Below are 17,695 nucleotides of genomic sequence, written 5' to 3'. Positions count from 1 at the left end.
GCGGCGAGGGGGCAGCGGCGCGCACGGCGGAGGGAAGGCTGCCGGCCGCTCCCGCCCCGCTCCGCTCCGCTCCTCCTCCCGCCGCGGCAGAACTTGCAAACGTGGATGCGGCGCCTCCGGCCCCTTTTCCCCACAATGCTCCCACCCGGGGCGGGGCGCGGCCCCGCTTTGGGGACGGGGGGTGCGGCGCGGTGCCCCCGGAGCGACGTGGCGCTGCCCGGGGCCGTCCCGCCACGCCCCGCTGCGTCCCGTCACGGAGGGGCGGCTTTGGAGGCGATCGGAATCGCCTCCTGCATCAGACCTCCAAAGGTACAGGTACTCAGAGCACTCTGCCACGTGAGCCTTGCGAGTGACGCAGAAAAACGAGCTCACGAGCGGCAATGGACCGAAAGAAATGTGCGTTCAAGTCATCCCAGCATCCGTTTTCCCTCTCTCTCCGGTCCTGCAAGCAGACAGAACATAGGTTTCTCCTCAGTTCCCCTAACCAGTCCCAGTGGAAAAGCTAAGCACCCAGCCCTAGCTCTAAGCAAGTAAAATAACTTTTTTTTTTCTTTTCTTTTTTCTTTTTTTTTGTTTGAAAGAAAAAAAATAATAATGAACATCGTGGCCTGACCCTTCTGGGGTCACTGGTTGGAATGCAGGTGCGCAGAAGAACGTCATTTGCTGAAAAAACACCTTTGATGAGATGCTGTTGCTGATCCTGGATGAAGCAAGCACCACTGGTATGTGCATGAAGCACTTGGAGAAGAAACTACTGAAACAGAACCATGGTTTGGGTTGAAAGGGACCGTGAAAACTGTACATTTCCAACCCCTTGCCATGAGCAGGGCTGCCACGCACTAGATCAGGCTACCCAGTGCCCCATCCAGCCTGGCCTTGAATGTCCCCAGAGATGAAGCATCCACAGCCACTCTGGGCAGCCTGTGATGGTGCCTCACCACCCTCTGAGAGAACAATTTCTTCCTAACATCTAACCTAAATCTTCCCTCTTTTAATTTGAAGTCATTTCCTCTTGACTTATCACTGGTTGCCTGCATAAAAGGTTGGTCTCCCCACTCCTGTTGACAAACTCCTTTCAAGTACAATGAGGTCTCCCCAGAGCCTTCTCTTTTCCAGGCTGGGAGACTGATTCCCTCTGTTTTTCTTCACAGGAGAGGTGCTACAGCTCTCTGATCATCTTCATGGCCCTTCTATGGACCTGCTCCAACAGCTCCACATCCTTCCTCTACCCTAGGCTTGGATACAGTTCTCCAGACTACGTTACAAAGGCAGAGTAGAGGGGGGCAAGCACCTTGCTTGCCCTGCTGTGGCAGCAAATGCCTGAGCACCTCAGCTGGGAGGGTCCGTGGGCCTGGCTGCATGCATCTAACACACAGTTGTTTGACAGCACCCACAGGGATGTGGACATACGTAAGATAACCAAGATAACCAAGTTTGTGGTTACCATCACATCTACATCCCAACAACAATCCTGCATGTTTGCTCTCTATGATTCCCTGAAAGGACCTGGGGGTCAGCCTCTTCTCCCAAGTAATTAGTGATAGGACAAGAGGTGATGGCCAGGGGAGGTCCAGGTTGGATATTAGGAAAAGTTTCTGCTCAGAAAGTGGTCAAGAATTGGATCAGGCTGCCCGTGAAGATAGTGGAGTCATTGTCTCTGGAAGTGTTCAAGAACCATATAGATGTAGCAGTGAGGGGCATAGTGCACATGCTGGTGATGGGCTGACAGTTAGGCTACCTGATCATAGTGGTCTTTACAATTCTGTGTTCCTATGATTCTAAATCAGACCTCTGAGACACTCTTTGAACAGACTGCTTAGATTATCTGGCAACTGCTGAGGTGTGAACGGCCCGTGTTGATGTTGGGCCATTATTGTATGCTTTATTTTCTTAAGAACCACTAAAGCATGTTGACACAACCAACATGAAGATAAGCCCTACAATTGTCAATTCTTTTTGCCAACCAGTGACACATTCTTTATTTATGCCCATTTATTTAAGTTCTATGAACTTAAAACAATTCTTTGGACTCAGTTTATACTCAGTTTTGATCTCATTACTCATAAGCTGTGTCAGTAAGGGTTCTCCATCTCTGATGTTGCTACCACTGCCTCAGGACAGCTGTATGTTACAGCAGGGCGTACTGATGCAAAGGGGAGCTTCCTGTCTGTTATGGCTTTATGATTTTTGTTGTGTTATTGATATTCCACATCATAACATCATGTGGTGTATTGGGAGTTAAAGAATTAATGCTCCAGCTGCATCCTGTGTATTTCTGTCCGGGAATTGAACCCTGGTCGTGTGGGTGAGAATACTGGCTCCTAACCACTAACCCAAGAGCATTAGCCAAAAATCATAAAACCATAACACTGTCCATCCTATTGTGGGCATAGAGAGATTCAGGTAGTGCTCAGCCAGATGGATGTGGCTGCTTTCTGTCCTCATTTATTCAGGTAACACAATGGCAGCAGAACACCAAAAGTACAGGGTATTTTTCTCAGAAATTAGTTTTTAGCAGCTCACTTCTTTAGCAAAGCATAAGCATACACAGAAAGGGAAGACCTGTTTGTACATCAGTTAGTTTGAGCAGTAACTCAGCTTTCCTGCAGGCATTCTGGGGGACACAGGGCATTATCAGACCACCTGTCCCGCAGCCAGCTCAAAGTACAGTGCTGACTAACGCAGGGTGAGCAGAGGATAAGCACAGGCATGTCTGAAACTCCTGCTCCTACAGCAGGGATTATCCTTCCCAGACCTAAAAACAAAGTGCAGCTAAGGTCTGTTCCCTCTCTAAAAACTTATCTTTCAGGAATCTCTCAGGTGTGACATGAGGATTAAGTTCTTGGGATTCATGGGTTTACACACTGTCTCCCTTCGTAGGATGCTGTGTGCCTCATGTTCCAGAGGCTCTGCTTTATCAAATTAAAATACACTGCAAGGATCCAGTGCTGTTCCCTAGGCCTTTTTAAGGGCAAGGAAATAACAATACCAACTCTGATTCTCTACTTGTCTATCGCAGCAGTATTACTGTTTGAGCTCATCCAATAGCTCAAGTACCAAGAAGTTAGATAAGAGAATTCCTTCCCACTTGGCTGCTACGAATCATGTCTCAGGAGCACTGAGGAAAGCTAAGGAGCATGCTGATAAATCATTCCATATAAAGAATAATTGATGGGAACAGGGGAAAAGGAAATTAAGTCTCAGCATGACTCTGAGGTAGGCAAGATGCTGCCTGTTGTGTAACCTGAGATCCTGCTCTGTTCCCTGGAATGTGCTTGAAGCCGAGTGTGAGACAGCTGTGAGATGCTGGACCTAATGGAAATTAAGACATCTGCAGTACATTCACTCACAGAAATACAGGAGGGGTTGTGACTAGTGAAATGTTCTGCTGTGTAGCCTTTGGGCTTGTCCAGTTCTTAACCACTGACTGTTCTAATTACCCATCACATAGCTGAGATTGCAGGCCTGAAGGTTCTGTTTCTGGGTGCCTGAAGTGCATGTTGTGTTCTGCCCCAGACGTTTTATAAAAAGGTAGCATACAGAGAGAAAAGTATAGAGTGGATTTACAGTGTTTTCCAAATGATCGAATATAGAACAAGAAAAATAGAGGTGGTTCTTGTTTTCTTAGAAAGAGTATGTCAGAAGCTGGAGCTTGCAGATACCTTTACATCATGGTAGGCAAATTTATAGCTCAGACACTGGAAGTACAAAACAGAGAGCAATGGGAAACACAGCTTGAACTTCTGTCAAATCCAGTTTAAAAAATATCTCTGCTTGTAACTAATAGGGGCTGTATATTCCGCAGGGAGACTATGTAAATTGTTTTTCTTTTCTGCAGGTTTTCACAATTATTCTTCTCAGTATATATTCATTTTAAAACTCTTAAGAAGCTGTTTAAAGAATAGCCTCCAGCTACAACAAATGTGAAAGAAACGTAGTTCTCTCTCTGCTGAGCTGAGTTTCAAGTCAGGAAACTGAAGACCCCAGTTATGGCTCAGTGATAATTTCTCTTTCCAAATATCTGCAAAAATCATGAAGGTTTCCAGATACTATGAAGCAACCACAAAGGCACAGTGTATCAGTAATCATGTGGCCAATGTGTGCATATAAAACACATCCCAGACTCCACATTGCCCTAAATCTGACCTGCCCGTTACATTATTATCCAAATGATTTAGGAAATCTGTCTCGCTTTGACTTGACACTGGGTGGACAACACTCAGAAAATGCCACATTCAGTAGGGCCCTGGGCAATCTGATCTAGTAGTTGATCTCATAGCTGGCAACCCTGCTGTGGCAGGGGGGTTGGAACTTGATGATCCTTGAGGTCCCTTTCAACCCAAGCCATACTGAGATTCTGTGAATCTTTGATTCTATGAGGCAGCAAACACGAAGACAAATTACAGCTCACTGTTGTCTTCCACCGACACTGCTGCTGCCTATAAGGAAAATGCCTGCCAAAAACATGAGCCTAGACAACACTGTTTTGAGGCATCACTTAGGCCTTCTATCAATTTCCATCCAGTATATATACATTTATCAGGAATTATATATATGTATGTGTTAAAAATGGAAATGCCACTGTCTTTGTTTCATGAAAAAGAAATGGACACAGTGAGCCAGGTTTTCAAACCTAAAAACCTTTGAAAATAGAGAACATGGAGGTTAAAACTCCCCTTTTCAGAAAAGCTAAACTGTTAACAGTCTGCTCATAAGTTACCTAATGTAACACAGGAAGCTGGAGGCAAAATGGGAAATATGCTGGATAACAAGCCATTACAATTCATATGAAGAAGAACATATTTTAAATACGTTAATATTTTATGTATTTTAAATACATTACATGCAAGGTACCCACAAATTCAGAGTATTTATACATACACCTGTACAGCAGAGTACTTGTATTAAGTTGCAGAGAGATTTAGATATTCGTAACAAAGGGTGCATATGGTTAAGCTACTGCCTACAGATCTTCATAGACCTCTGCACAAGTAGTAAGGAAGCCTGCTATATGTTGTCCTAAATTCCCCAAGAGTGAGGATTCGCATCTGCAATGGGAACAATCCAGGAGACTGTACAACAACAACAAAAAGCAGAAAAGCAATGAGCTAAACATTAGCCTTGTGCCATGCAGAATTTGGAAAATGGTGAACTTTTGTGTGTAGCATGCACAATCTCCCCACTGTGTTGCTCAAGCTGCAGACAGGGGTGGTTGCTGCAACCAAGGAGCCCCCTGTTTTTCTTAAATTCATTAGTATTACCTATTACAAAAGATTTTCACCCTCCCAAATCAAAGGGGAGGGTAGAAGCATTACGCATTTATTTGAAAGCTAAAATCTCATCCAGAAGCAGCACAGTCACTAAGGTCTGAAAAACAATTGGTCACAATTGAGTAAGTAATTTATCAGGCCAAAGTTTTACCATGCCCAATCTGTACTCTGTCTGCTGAAATTGTTATGTCTCTATGGTTAAAAATAATAATGTTCTGTTCCAGCATTCTTTTAAACAAAGCTGCCTTAATAAAGCTGGTTTGTAAATTAGGTGTGGACTGTGACTCCCAGCCCAGAAGACAGAACCCACTCAGGATGGCCTCCCCCATTCTCTGCCCATAACATTTTGTCTATAAAATATCTATAAAATATGGAAGCTGTGTGTGTTGGGAGGAGGAGAGGAAACAGTGCCTCTGCAAGCGCTTGGCGCAAAGTGAACTATACAAACTGTCTTGAAATGTAAGGATGTCTGTTCTACCAGAGGTGAAACCAGCCTGCATTTTTCAAATGAGCGCACAACAAATTCATTTTGCTGTCTTGGATGAAGGGATTATTTGCAGAGGGGATGTGAAAGAGGCAAGTTGGGTCAGTCACTTCCCTGCATACCAGCACTGCAGCCACTGCCTAAGCAAACTGGAAATAGAACACCTTGTTATTTTTCCACTCTTGCATTAATATTCATTTGAGAATCCCCTGGGAACTGCCTGCAGTGCATAGGTGTTACAGAATAGTGCTCACTGGTATGCAAGCCTAGAAATAAATTACTATCAGGGTGCCAGTGCAAGATCACTACAATCATCTCCACTAGTTAGTAAGCATTTCTTGCTCCTGGCACGATTTTTTTTTAGTTTTTGTTTTGCATCTTAAGAGAGAAAAGTCATGTATATTTAGACATCAAATCTTAACACTACACTTCCACTAAATATTTCAACATCGTTTGGGAACCTGATTCACATGGATTCATTGGTTATTCATGAGTTTTCTGAATTTGTTGTAGACAGAAAAGTGCCTATCTCTCACACAGTGCTAGAGTAATAGCCCAAAAACTTCTTTCTAGGCTCACACACACACAAATTATTTTAGGTCAAGGCTGACAAAACTCAGTGCTTTCAGCTCACCACCATATTTTGGCATTCACATGCAGCTGGTGATGTTCATACTGATCCATCATTGTCCTGTGCTTAAATTTTCCAAGGCCTGCACTGCTATCTTGTACTTATATTTGGAGGCCCAACGTGTACTCTTTTGTGTTGCTTGCTCCCCCCCACCCCCACCCCACCACCCTTCAAAGTGTTGATTCCAGAAAATCTGATGAACGTTTTATTAACACGGCCACCTGTAGCCAACATCTACTTGTTTTGGCAGTATCACTGGTACGTTATTAATATTACCTCATAACTGGCAGAACACCTCTCATTTCTTAGTTTATTCAAGCACGATCAAAAATTAACTCACAAGGCTGGCAGGAGAAAGCCCCACTAGAGGATGCTAAATTGAATTTTTTCACACTACATGAGTGATACATAGGAGCACAAAACAGGCACAAATCTGCATAGAGGCAGACAGGACTGGAAAAGAATGTGTTTTCTATGTCTATAATGATATATCTGTCCTTTCATTTCTGTATCTATATAGTTACAGCTGACAGTAACCTTCAAGGAAAGGTCACTACGACGGAGCATTCCTGGATGGAATTCATTACAAAACTAGCGTGCCACTGAGAAATGTAATTTTTGTGTGTTTAGTGTGAATTTCAACATTTCTATATGAGAATTCCTCTCTCCATCAGAACAGTTCTGGGTCAGTGAGGCACTTACTTAACTAACACTTTTCTTCACTACTGTGCCACTGCTCTAGGCTTTCCATAAGTAACTTCTTGACAAGGGCAGGGAAAGAAGAGGGTCCAGAACTGTGAGTTTCCATTTCTTTTCAATTGTCTAGAAAGAAGCTGTCGGTAACTTGACATATGGCAAGTATGTTAAGCTTAAAGAGCTGTGAGCTTTGGATAGTTCTGAAAAAGAGTTAGGGTTTAAATGAGTACAGCTGCTGTGAATGGAACTAAACGATCAGCAGATTTTAAGAAGAGAAAATCATCTTCCTGTTTAAGAGGTGGCAAAACAAACTAAGAATCTTTGCCTTGAAATTTTAGAAAGTCTTTCTTTCCTTCCTTTATTTCTGCAGTTTCTGTGATGTATTAAAGAACACTGGAGTCTTTTCAGGCAATTAAATCAATGTTCCCCCAGAAAGCTGGCAGCTCGCAGGGGACATACCAACAGCAGATGCTGGCACTGAGGCTGAGCTTCACTATTTCACTTGGTGCTCTGGGCATCGTTAAAATAGGAACTGTTTTATCAGTCAGCATCTTAGGGACTTTCAGGAAGCAAAAATCTGGAAACAAATCTGCTTTTGCAAGGGAAAAGTTCTTACAAATCGATTACTAATTTAAGAATATCACCTAAGCCCAGGAGGAGCAATTTCTTGTGATGATGAAAAAAAAGAGGCTACCAGGCAACGAATCTGAACTTGATCCCTCCTGAAGTCAGTAACAATATTCCTAATATGCCTGCTGACTTTGATGACAGAAAGACTACACCCACTAAGGTTTAAGCAGAAGTATATATAGATTTAATACCCAAGAAACATCCAATCTGGAAAAATTATCATCCCTCTAATAAGGAGTTCAAATTGCAGTGATCCTAACTTAACCTCTCTCATCTTTCAGAAATAGATCAATAGAGAACTGCAAATGTTTTTGTCTCTGGCTGTTTCTTATGAAACCAAAGTCATGCCTACTCAGCTTGGGCACAAGCAATCCCACAAATAATGGTATATTTTGTAGGAATGTGGGAGACTATCCAAGGGTTGTCAGCCAAAATTTCCCTTCCACACTACTGTTATATAATATGCTGTTAGCATTTCAGTGTTCCTACAACATACAGTTTACAAATGTGCTCAGTCCTTATGGAGGCAAGCTACCATGAAGTCTGACTGAAAGTTTGCCTTGGTAATGACATATCTGGGCCCTGTTGGCAGTATACAACTGAAGACTCAATGCCCTATCAACAGTGTACTACACAAATAAATGTACATCAAATAAAGCCTTGTTCTTGGAAAATATGTCAATGGTGCTTAACAAAAAATGGCTTAGAATACTTATAGTTACACATTTATTTGTGAAGATCAGAAAGTGAGGGCAAAAGCTTGTGAAAAAAATCAGTTATTTAATGTCTCTAAAGTTTTAAGTGAGGTAAAACAGTGAAGAGAGATGGAAGATAGACCATTCTCACTAAGTAATGACACAAAAAGACAGTAAGCATTACAGTTCTGATGAAAATTCATACAATCTGCAGGAAATCAAGAAGATAGTCTCTCCACAGAAGGGTGGGTGAATAGAATCAACTATTAGACAGAATTTACAAAAAGGAAGACAACTAAGTACCAGCTTGCTAGTCTTTGTAATAGATCTAATAAAAATCTTAAGTGCCTGAAATGGGATGTACTCTAACAAGGGGACTTTAGCCTAAAACTGCAGTTCATATAAATCTTCTCAGCTGCTGGCCCATCCTATTTCCAGACACTCCTCTTGGCTTAGCTGTAATGCTTTCCTGCAAATGCTCATTTTTGAATACCTACAACAACCCACTTTTTGCAGAAACAAACAACTCAGTGCCTAGTTCATATCTGTGCTGTGTTAGGATCCAAAGCTTCGATGCCTTGCTGTCCCATTTTCCTAAAAGGATTGCAAAGTTGTTCTAGACTGGGAAGCACAGAAGGAGACACAGGAGTTCCAATGCAAACTCCAATATCAAGAAAGGAGAGGCAATTACTCAAGATCGGTGCACAATTGGCACTGCCTGGGCTGAAACCAGGACGTGGGGAGAGCACAGGGCTGTGCTGACTCGTGTGATGGCAAATAGCTGTGTGCAGTTTCATACACTGGCGAAATGTAGTCCTGTGAACTGAGAAAAATTTGCAGCCCTGCTTTCCGTCTAGACACAGGAATTTGAGAATAAGTTTCAAAATCGCAATAAAACAGACAAATAAATAAATCTTTATTTTGGTATATGTGCATTTTCAGCTGACATAAATACAGTACCTGTGGATTTTCAAACGGAATGCATACTTGAGGATGAAGTATAGGAAGATTTCATCAAAAACCTCCGATGAGCACCTTGAGAACTCACTAAGAATGGCAGCCACTTCTATCGTGCCCATGTGGTACATTAGTATCACAAAACAGTGGCTAATCTCCCACTAGTTTTGTGGTTTTGATACTCTTTCTGAGTAACAAAATGCTCAGTGAGTGCATGCTCAGGACCAGGCTGGGCCCCTAGGCAGGGCAAAGGTGCCACTGTGATGGCGTGGGGGAGGGGGAGGCTGCAGGGTGGTCTGTGCTGGACTGTGGGCAGTACATGCCTGGGTTAGAGTATTTTTTCCAGGTGAGATAGGAGACTAACAAGACTGAAGAAGGAACATCCAAGTCTCTCACAAAATAAACGGACAGTACTAACACTTAAAATATAACTGTCTTTTTACCTCTGTAAGAAAGGATGCCAGCTCCTTTCCATACAGCTGAGGTTCCCAGGTGACAGAAGTAGATTTCGTTGAAGTCTGAAGCAGCTGAGACACCAGGGTCACACTAGTCTGAATGCATCCTATCAGCTATCTTTGGCAGCTGCACACCATCTGCACTGGATTCAGACTGTGCACAGGCTGCTGTGTGTTCTGGATCCCATTACGAGGTGCTTAACTTCCCATGGAGGTTAACATGGGTTCTGGATTCCTCTCCTCTGCGTAATATCTGACACATAATCAGAAACAGATCTCATCCCGAAGCTCTAGCCATCCAAAAATGGAGAAAAACAGATTGGCTGACATTCCACCACGGTTACACTCTCGCAGGCACACTGATGCCTATGGGGTGACTTAGATGCAAATTAATTTGGCCCTCCTATTATCGTTTAGAGTTCAAACATTCAGTTGTTTATAATAAAAATACAGTTGAGGTGGATAATGCGAAACATAAGGCTTTTCAAACAGATTAAACTGCAGTAGCAATTGCAGTATGTCTGCTTAGATGTTATGAGGCTGGAGTTAGAATGCTGGTATGGTTTCCTGAGATCATCCTCTATGCATCCCTTCTCTACCATACCATTCATAAATGGGAAACACTTTATCTTGGAGTTAATTACCTTTTCTGTTACTGTCCAAAGGCACTGGAAAGCTGTTCCAAAGTTTGACTAATCTGCTGGTTAGTAAATATGAAATGAAAAGTATTTGAAACTAGTGAAATATCACTGGAATTAAAGGGGGACTAAAAATGCCTATTGTGTCACTTGAGGCTGCTGCCAAAATAAAGTCTCTATTTCGTAGGCATCAACCCAGATGGTACGTAACTTTTACTAATTATTGCCAAATCTCTAAATAGAGTTAAGAATTGATACCATGTCTCATTTAAGTTCTTACAGACATTAAATAGAATGCCTGGAAGTATTTCCCCTGCTTCGCTCATTGCTTGAAGACACATGATGCATGGGACTGATTGCAATTTGGCGTTACCACAAACCAGCAGTATCATAGTGGCAATGTTCTCAAGCTTGCAGCAAACATGCAGCTTTACCTGCTGCAATGTAAATTGCCTTGAACCACACTACCTTGCGTTTGCCTCTTGCTAAGCATCGGCACAGATATTTAACTGAGGGGAGCAAAATGTTTCTGCCTGTGGGGCTTTAGACAAGAGGAATTCAGAGTTTTGAAGCAAAGGTCAACTGCTACGATGCTGGTATGAAATTTGCTGCTTGCTTGTACGATGTGCCATCTCAAGGGATGACAACAAATCATTCTCCTCACAGGCTAGGCCCCAAAGCAGGCCCACAACAAAGCAAAACGTACAGGCAGACGTGGGGCGAATGAAAACCGATAATCATTGACTCCTTGCAAAACACTGCGAGGGAATTAATGGAGAACCGGGTAACCAAGACACAGCCCCTCAGCACCGCCCGCCACTCATCACGCAGGAGCGGCCCCGCGCTGCCGGCGGAGGGAGGCGGTGCTCGGCCGGGGCCCGGGAAGTGAAACCGAAACGCGCGGCGGGCCGGGAGCTGTTCCTGCGGTGTCCCGTCCTGCTTGCCGCGCCGATGTCCCACGGGCCGAGGAGGGGACGGGAGGAAGAGGAGGAGGAGGAGGAGGAGGAAGAAGAAGCGGCGAGGGGCAGCCAGGCGCGCCACGGGAGCCTCCACGAGTCCGCGGCCGGCGGCGGCAGCAGGAGCCAGGGCCGGCACGAGAGGAAGAGGAAGAAACAGGAGGCGCAGCAGCTCCAGAAGCTCCAGCACCTGGAGTCCTTGTAAGGACGGGACGCTGCCGCGGGTCCCCTGCCCTGCCCTGCCCGGCGCGGGGCTCGTCGTTGGTTGCGTTTTGTTTGCTTGTCGCTGAATGCCTGCAGACAGGCCTGGGCCTGGGCAGGCAGCGAGGCGCCGACCCGCAGCGGAGACAGGCGGCTCCGAGCCTCGGCCCCCTCCGCCAGCACATAGGGTCTGATTCGTGTGTGGTCCTGTGTTGAGTCGGGAGCTGGACTGGATGATCCTGGTGGGCAGCTTCCAACTGAAGGCATTCTGTGGTTCTGTGCCTCCCCTAGCAGTTCAGTTCACTTGTAGGGAGGTTGTCAGCATGAACGCCATGGAGGTGCTTGCAAAACATCTTTATCCCGATTTGCTGGGAAGGCTACATCAGAGATTGTTCAGCCAGTTTCCACTAGAGTGGGTTTAAAAAAGAAGAATTCCTTTGGTTTAATACACCCAGGGAAAGCATCGAAGTTGTTATCTTATATCAGAGGTTGGTTGCAAAGCTAAGCACGAGAAACACGCTGACCTGACGCGCTCAGCTGGGAATGTCTATGATTTGGTGGGGATGGGATAAGGAAGTCTGTGTCAGGGAGAGCAGGGCACCTCAGAGAGAGATGAGACTGTTATGTGTACAGTAACTGAATCTGGCCTGGGTGTACGTCCCTGTGAAGCAATGCTTCCCTGTGAAAATAGGAATCCGAAGAGTGTTTACAGAGATGCATGTTGTGATATGGCAAACACGTGACACTCTGGAAACACAGGGTCTCAGCCTGCTTGCATCCAGGTGTCCATGTTCTGCTACGGTTGGTGATTACTAACTAAAATTTAAGGGGAAATGGGAGGTGGAAGTTGTAACTCCATCCCATTGATATACTTTATTTTGTCAACTCTTTGTTTATACTAAGCTACAGAGTAACAACGTTTCTATTGCTTTTCAGCTATGAGAAACCTCCCCCAGGGCTAATTAAGGTTGGTACCTGCACTGCAGTACATCTTCAGCTTTACAGAGGATTTTCAGAAACTGTCTTCTAGTCCTATAGAGGATTTTAGTCCTATAGTTAGAGGGTATAGTTATAGGATACCTGTTTAAATTACAGATATAATTAAGTGCTTCCAAAGGACAGTTCAGAGCTTCTCATTTGCAAGGCAGCCTCTTTGACTCACTGAATCCTGAACAAAATGCCCAGAATCAGATAGGATGATACTGGTTCCTTCACAAACTCTTAGGACAGAAAACTAATGCAGTACTTGGTAATGGATAGAGGGAAATCATGCATGGTGAAGGATATTTTCAGTTTGTGTGGCATCTTGTCAGGATTCTTCTCAAAATTCTTGTGTAAAAACACTTTCATAATGATTATTGCTCTTGCCAAATGTATATAATAAAACCATAATATAATGCTTTTAACCCCCAGTATACTTCTTTGCATTTTAAAGGCCGTTTCTAATAATTTAAAAAGTCTCAGCTTGTCTGTTAGTGTTATGTTAATGTTGTGTTAATTTTTCATTTCTATTATTCACTGAAATAAACTGTTAGAATAAATGGAGAGGAATAGAAATAGTATGTCTAGAAAATCTGAACTAGAAAAGGGCAAGGGAGAAAGATCCTTCTTATGTTGCAAGTAAAATAAATGTTACGGGGAGTTTCCATATTAAATGAAGGCCTGTACACTTGGAATATTGATTCTTACAAAGGTAGAGTATTCCTGTTGTTGTGTTGGTTTGTTTGAAAAGGTGATATTATTGTCCTTATCTTTTTCCATAGGAAGATGAAACAAAACCAGAAGACTGTATACCTGATGTACCAGGCAATGAAAGCGCACGAGAATTCCTGGCACATGCCCCAACAAAAGGACTTTGGATGCCTTTGGGAAAAGAAGTCAAAGTTATGCAATGTAAGGCTGAAAGTGTTGGAAGTCTTTTTATAGTGAGGGAGGGCAGGATGCCTGGTGGACAGATCACAAGATCTAAGTAGTCTGGCATCATGTTGGTATAAGGCAGTCAACATCTTGAAGGCTGTAATAGCCTAACATATTATGGAAACTACATTTATAAATGTAACACTCGAGTCTCTTTTTTTTTTTCCATAAATTGAAAATATTTCCCCTTTAAATATGCTTGTTTGTCTTTAGTTTTGTTGAAATGCTGGTCTGGCTCACAGATACAATTCACTGCTGCTTTTTTGTTTTTTCTTTCCCAAGGTTGGAGGTGTAAACGCTATGGACACAGAACAGGGGATAAAGAATGCCCATTCTTTATTAAGGGCAATCAGAAACTGGAGCAATTTAGAGTAGTGAGTACAAATGCTGTAGTGTTATTGCTTGTATTTTTTACATAATATTGCAGGTGAATAGAAGCCTGATAGATGATGATCAGTTAAGGGCTTTTCCTCTGTCTCTAGTACAATATAGATGCCAGAAATCTCCTGATAAATAAAAAGCTACAGATGTGGTTGGATGTTTGGCTACTTTGTTGAAAATCTATTTTGCAAGAGGAAGATAATTAATATTTACATTGGAGATCTTCAAGAATGTCTTTCAATCATCATATTCAGTCAATATTTACAGCATAAATTTTTGTAATAAAACATAACAAAATGCTTAGTGAAGCTTGACTGCCTGTGTTAAAACTGTTTCAAGCTTTCTACTGTCACTGACCAACCACACCATGAAGCCTGTTGTCTAGACATGTAATCCATCCATTGTGTACCATTCTGATCTTTTGCTACATGAGACTGTGTATTCATTTTTCAGATTCTTTCAGTGTAACCTCTTTTGCTTTGCATTGTTAATCTGCATTTTAAGTTCTTACTGCTTTATGTCTTATGTCCTTCTTCTTATCTTTGAAAAATGGAATCCAGGCTCTTCCTGTCCAGTAAGAATGCTGCTGCAAAGAGTATTTTTAAGTCACGTTTGTGACCAGATTGACTCCATTCTTCATTTTAGTTCAGGCTTTTTCTCTGTTGCATCACACTCTTGTGTTCTGTCAAGGCCCATTAGACCCATTAGACCATCTTTCATTTGCTGCTGAAATTAAAATTCCCACTGTGATCAGCATCTGATACCATTTCTCAGCCAATTTATTTTCTTAATCTTCCAACAGAAATTATCACTTCAGTTCTTTTTGCTGCATTCTTGCTTGGCATGAACTGGCCTTAAATGCTTGCAAGTTTATTTGCTATCTTCCTTCACAACTATCTTTTGCTGCAATGCCTATTCAATTTAAAAGTAACCCGGTTAAGAAGCAATAATAATAGTACACAGCATGCAGGGACAGCTCCAGCTTCCAGTACATAGCAACTGTATTGCTTTGTATTTATACCCAATTTTGTAAAATATGCTGTCAGGCTACAGCATGAACTATTTTGAACTTTGGTATTCTTTCTGTGTCTAGCTAGCTATTCCAGCAGTATGTGTTGGGGACCTCTTCGTTAACTGTGACTGGAGAGGGAGAGCCCCCTTTGTCAGTGATGTAAATAAGTAAGAAAGTAAAAACCAGTCCACATTAATGAGGCTCCTGTTTTTCATTGTAAAGGCACATGAAGATCCAATGTATGATATAATAAGGGAAACTAAACGCCATGAAAAAGAAATGAGGTAAGTGTTCCTCTGCAGTAAAATGTATTTTCACTTTGATTTGATTCCATGGTACTGACTTGCAGTTTGTAGTTGAAACGTTGATAAATTACCCTCACCAACTCAAACATTTTGAATGACAGTTTGTTTCTGTTATCAGAGATTATTGCATTTCTACTTTCTCAGTAATAATTCTGTATAATTCCTGCCTCTTTAATATCTTCTACATTTATTCCCAAAGCAAAGTTTAAATAGGAGTTCTTCATTTATACCATATTTGGGTACTTTGATGTTGTTCTGTATTAGGTCTAATATATATATTTTTCCTATTGGCTTCACTAGTTGTTTTTACTCAGTCAGCTTCACTGACATCATCTCTGTAGATTAACTTCTTAGTATCATAATCCCAGTATGCACCTATGTGTGTGTGTGTAAGGTTAGAACTTCTTATGGTGGTCTGGTGGTTGCCTTTGCCCGTTTTCTGTGCTTAAATAAATTGGCTGCTCCGAAAGTAATGCCTCCTACTTTATTGGCCCACAATGTCAGAGGTGGGTGTTGTTGGCGTGGCAGCAGAGGTTGAACCTTTATGCCAGTATTCCTTTACACTTTGTTGCCGTGAAACTGATGGCAGCATAGCAGCAGCTTGACAAAATGTTTTCTGATGTGGAAGTGCATCTGAAGCAAAGGTATGGAATTGAATTTCTCTGCAGAAAAACTGGCAGCCACTGACATTCATCAACGCTTGTTGAATGTTTACGGAGATCAAACAGTGGATGTCAGCACAGTGGGCTAGTGGGTGGTACGTTTCAGCAATGGTGACAGTGACATGAAAGACAAGGTGCGTTCCGGAGAGCTGTGCACACCTGTCACATCACAAAATGAAAAGCATCTCCATCAGCTCATCCACATGCACTGGTATATTACAACCAGGCAGCTGTGTAAAGACCTGAATGTTGCCTTCAGTGCACTGGAAATGATGGTGGAAACTTTGGAATGTTGCAAGTTTCCACCAGGTGAGTCCCATGAATGTTCACACAGGAACCAAAGAACACTATGGAAGCTTGTCAGGAGCTATGGAACCAATATAAAACTGAAGGTGACAGTTTCTTTAATTGCATCATTACTCCACTACAAGCAGGAGTCAAAATGATAGCCCATGGAGTGGGGACGTGTGAATTTCCCATGAAAGAAGTTCAGAGATGCAGCCCTCAGTAGGTAAACTGAAGTGCACTGTCTTTTGGAACAGTAAAGGGGTAATGCTTCTGGATTTCCTGGAACCTGGTCAAACCATCAGCTCTGATGCTATGTAGTGATGCTGACTAAGCTGAAGACTGGAACTTTCATAGTCAGGCCGGAGAAGAAGACAACCTTTATCTTCCAACCATCTTGCCCCATTCCAGTTTGAAGACCAGGAGAACATTGCCAGACATGGATTGTCTATCCTACCACACCCACCATATAGTAGGGATTTAGCACCTTCTGATTTCTGTCTGTTTGGGCCAATAAAAGGTAGACTGCGTGGCTAAATTTTTCTGAGCTGCTGTGATGGCATTGCTGCTAGGAGACAGCGGGTCAACTCTGCTGGTGCAGACATGAATGAGCGTGTCATGCAGGCCCTGGTTCATTGCTGGCAAAAATGCATGGTTAATGGTGATGACTGTGTTGGAAGATAGTTTTCTGTAGCTTTGTAGAATTTGCTCTGTCAAACAGTTTTATTATGCTCCTTTTATCTTGTTAGTTTCCATGGAAATAAATAGGAGGCATTATTTTCAGAGTGACTTATGTACATACTGTCAGATATGCTAGTTTGTGATATCCCATGGGATGCAAAGATCTTGAATTAAACATACATGTATCTCAAAAGAGGTTGTCATCAGATTGAAAATTGTAATGGGAGTTTAATTCAGCAAAAGAGGGAGTGTTCCCCTGCCTTTTGTATACAGCTTCCATTTCTAAAGCTAGGAAGGAAACAGATGAAAGCTTGAATAAATTATTACAGGGAGAGCCTATAAAGGATTCTCATTCATATTTTTTAAACACAGGATACAGCAACTGAAGCAGCTCCTGGAGGATTCCACCTCAGATGATGATAGCAGTGATGACAGTGATGAAGATGATGAAGATAGCAGCAGCTCCACTTCCTCAGATAAACATAAGAAAAAAAAGAGAAAGAAGGAAAAGAAAAAAAAAGAAAAGAAAAAGAAGAAAAAAAGAAAGCATAAATAATCTAAACCTAATGAGAATGACTGACAGCAGTCATCTACTGTATGCTCATTGACTCCACCTCCTCCCTCCCTCCCCCCCCCATCCAACCCTACTTGTGACTGCTGGGAAAGATCCAAAGAATTAGGAAGAAATTATCAAAAGGGGCTTTTGTAAACTGAGACCATACAGATGAATACATGTAGCTCTTTTTTCTACCCCTCTGCAGTGCTGGAGCCAGAAAAGAGAGAGCTGTGCTGATAATGCACAATCATATGTATTTTTCTTACCATAAAACTTATGCAGA

At 42.6% G+C, this 17,695-nt stretch overlaps 1 protein-coding gene across 1 annotated transcript; it reads left to right on the top strand.

Moving 5' to 3' along the window:
* Positions 1-11,356: 11,356 nt before the first annotated feature.
* RP9 (RP9 pre-mRNA splicing factor) lies at positions 11,357-17,485 on the top strand. Its single transcript, XM_065752555.1, has 6 exons — positions 11,357-11,613; positions 12,550-12,580; positions 13,377-13,506; positions 13,813-13,904; positions 15,146-15,207; positions 17,229-17,485. The coding sequence occupies exons 1-6, from the start codon at positions 11,408-11,410 to the stop codon at positions 17,410-17,412; spliced, it is 705 nt and encodes a 234-aa protein (XP_065608627.1). The 5' UTR covers positions 11,357-11,407; the 3' UTR covers positions 17,413-17,485.
* Positions 17,486-17,695: the final 210 nt, after the last annotated feature.

This window comes from Cyrtonyx montezumae, unplaced genomic scaffold (assembly GCF_038088225.1).
Source record: "Cyrtonyx montezumae isolate F1298 unplaced genomic scaffold, pur_monq_1.0 scaffold_8, whole genome shotgun sequence".
NCBI classification, from domain to species: Eukaryota; Metazoa; Chordata; class Aves; order Galliformes; family Odontophoridae; genus Cyrtonyx; species Cyrtonyx montezumae.
This window is presented reverse-complemented; position numbering and strand designations above follow the sequence as displayed.

Excerpts from the sequence above, each read along its gene's own strand:
- RP9 (XM_065752555.1), top strand. The coding sequence starts at position 11,408 with ATGTCCCACGGGCCGAGGAGGGGACGGGAGGAAGAGGAGGAGGAGGAG. Across the intron at positions 13,507-13,812 it reads AGAAGTCAAAGTTATGCAAT|GTTGGAGGTGTAAACGCTAT; the intron begins GTAAGGCTGAAA and ends TTCTTTCCCAAG. Across the intron at positions 15,208-17,228 it reads CGCCATGAAAAAGAAATGAG|GATACAGCAACTGAAGCAGC; the intron begins GTAAGTGTTCCT and ends TTTTAAACACAG.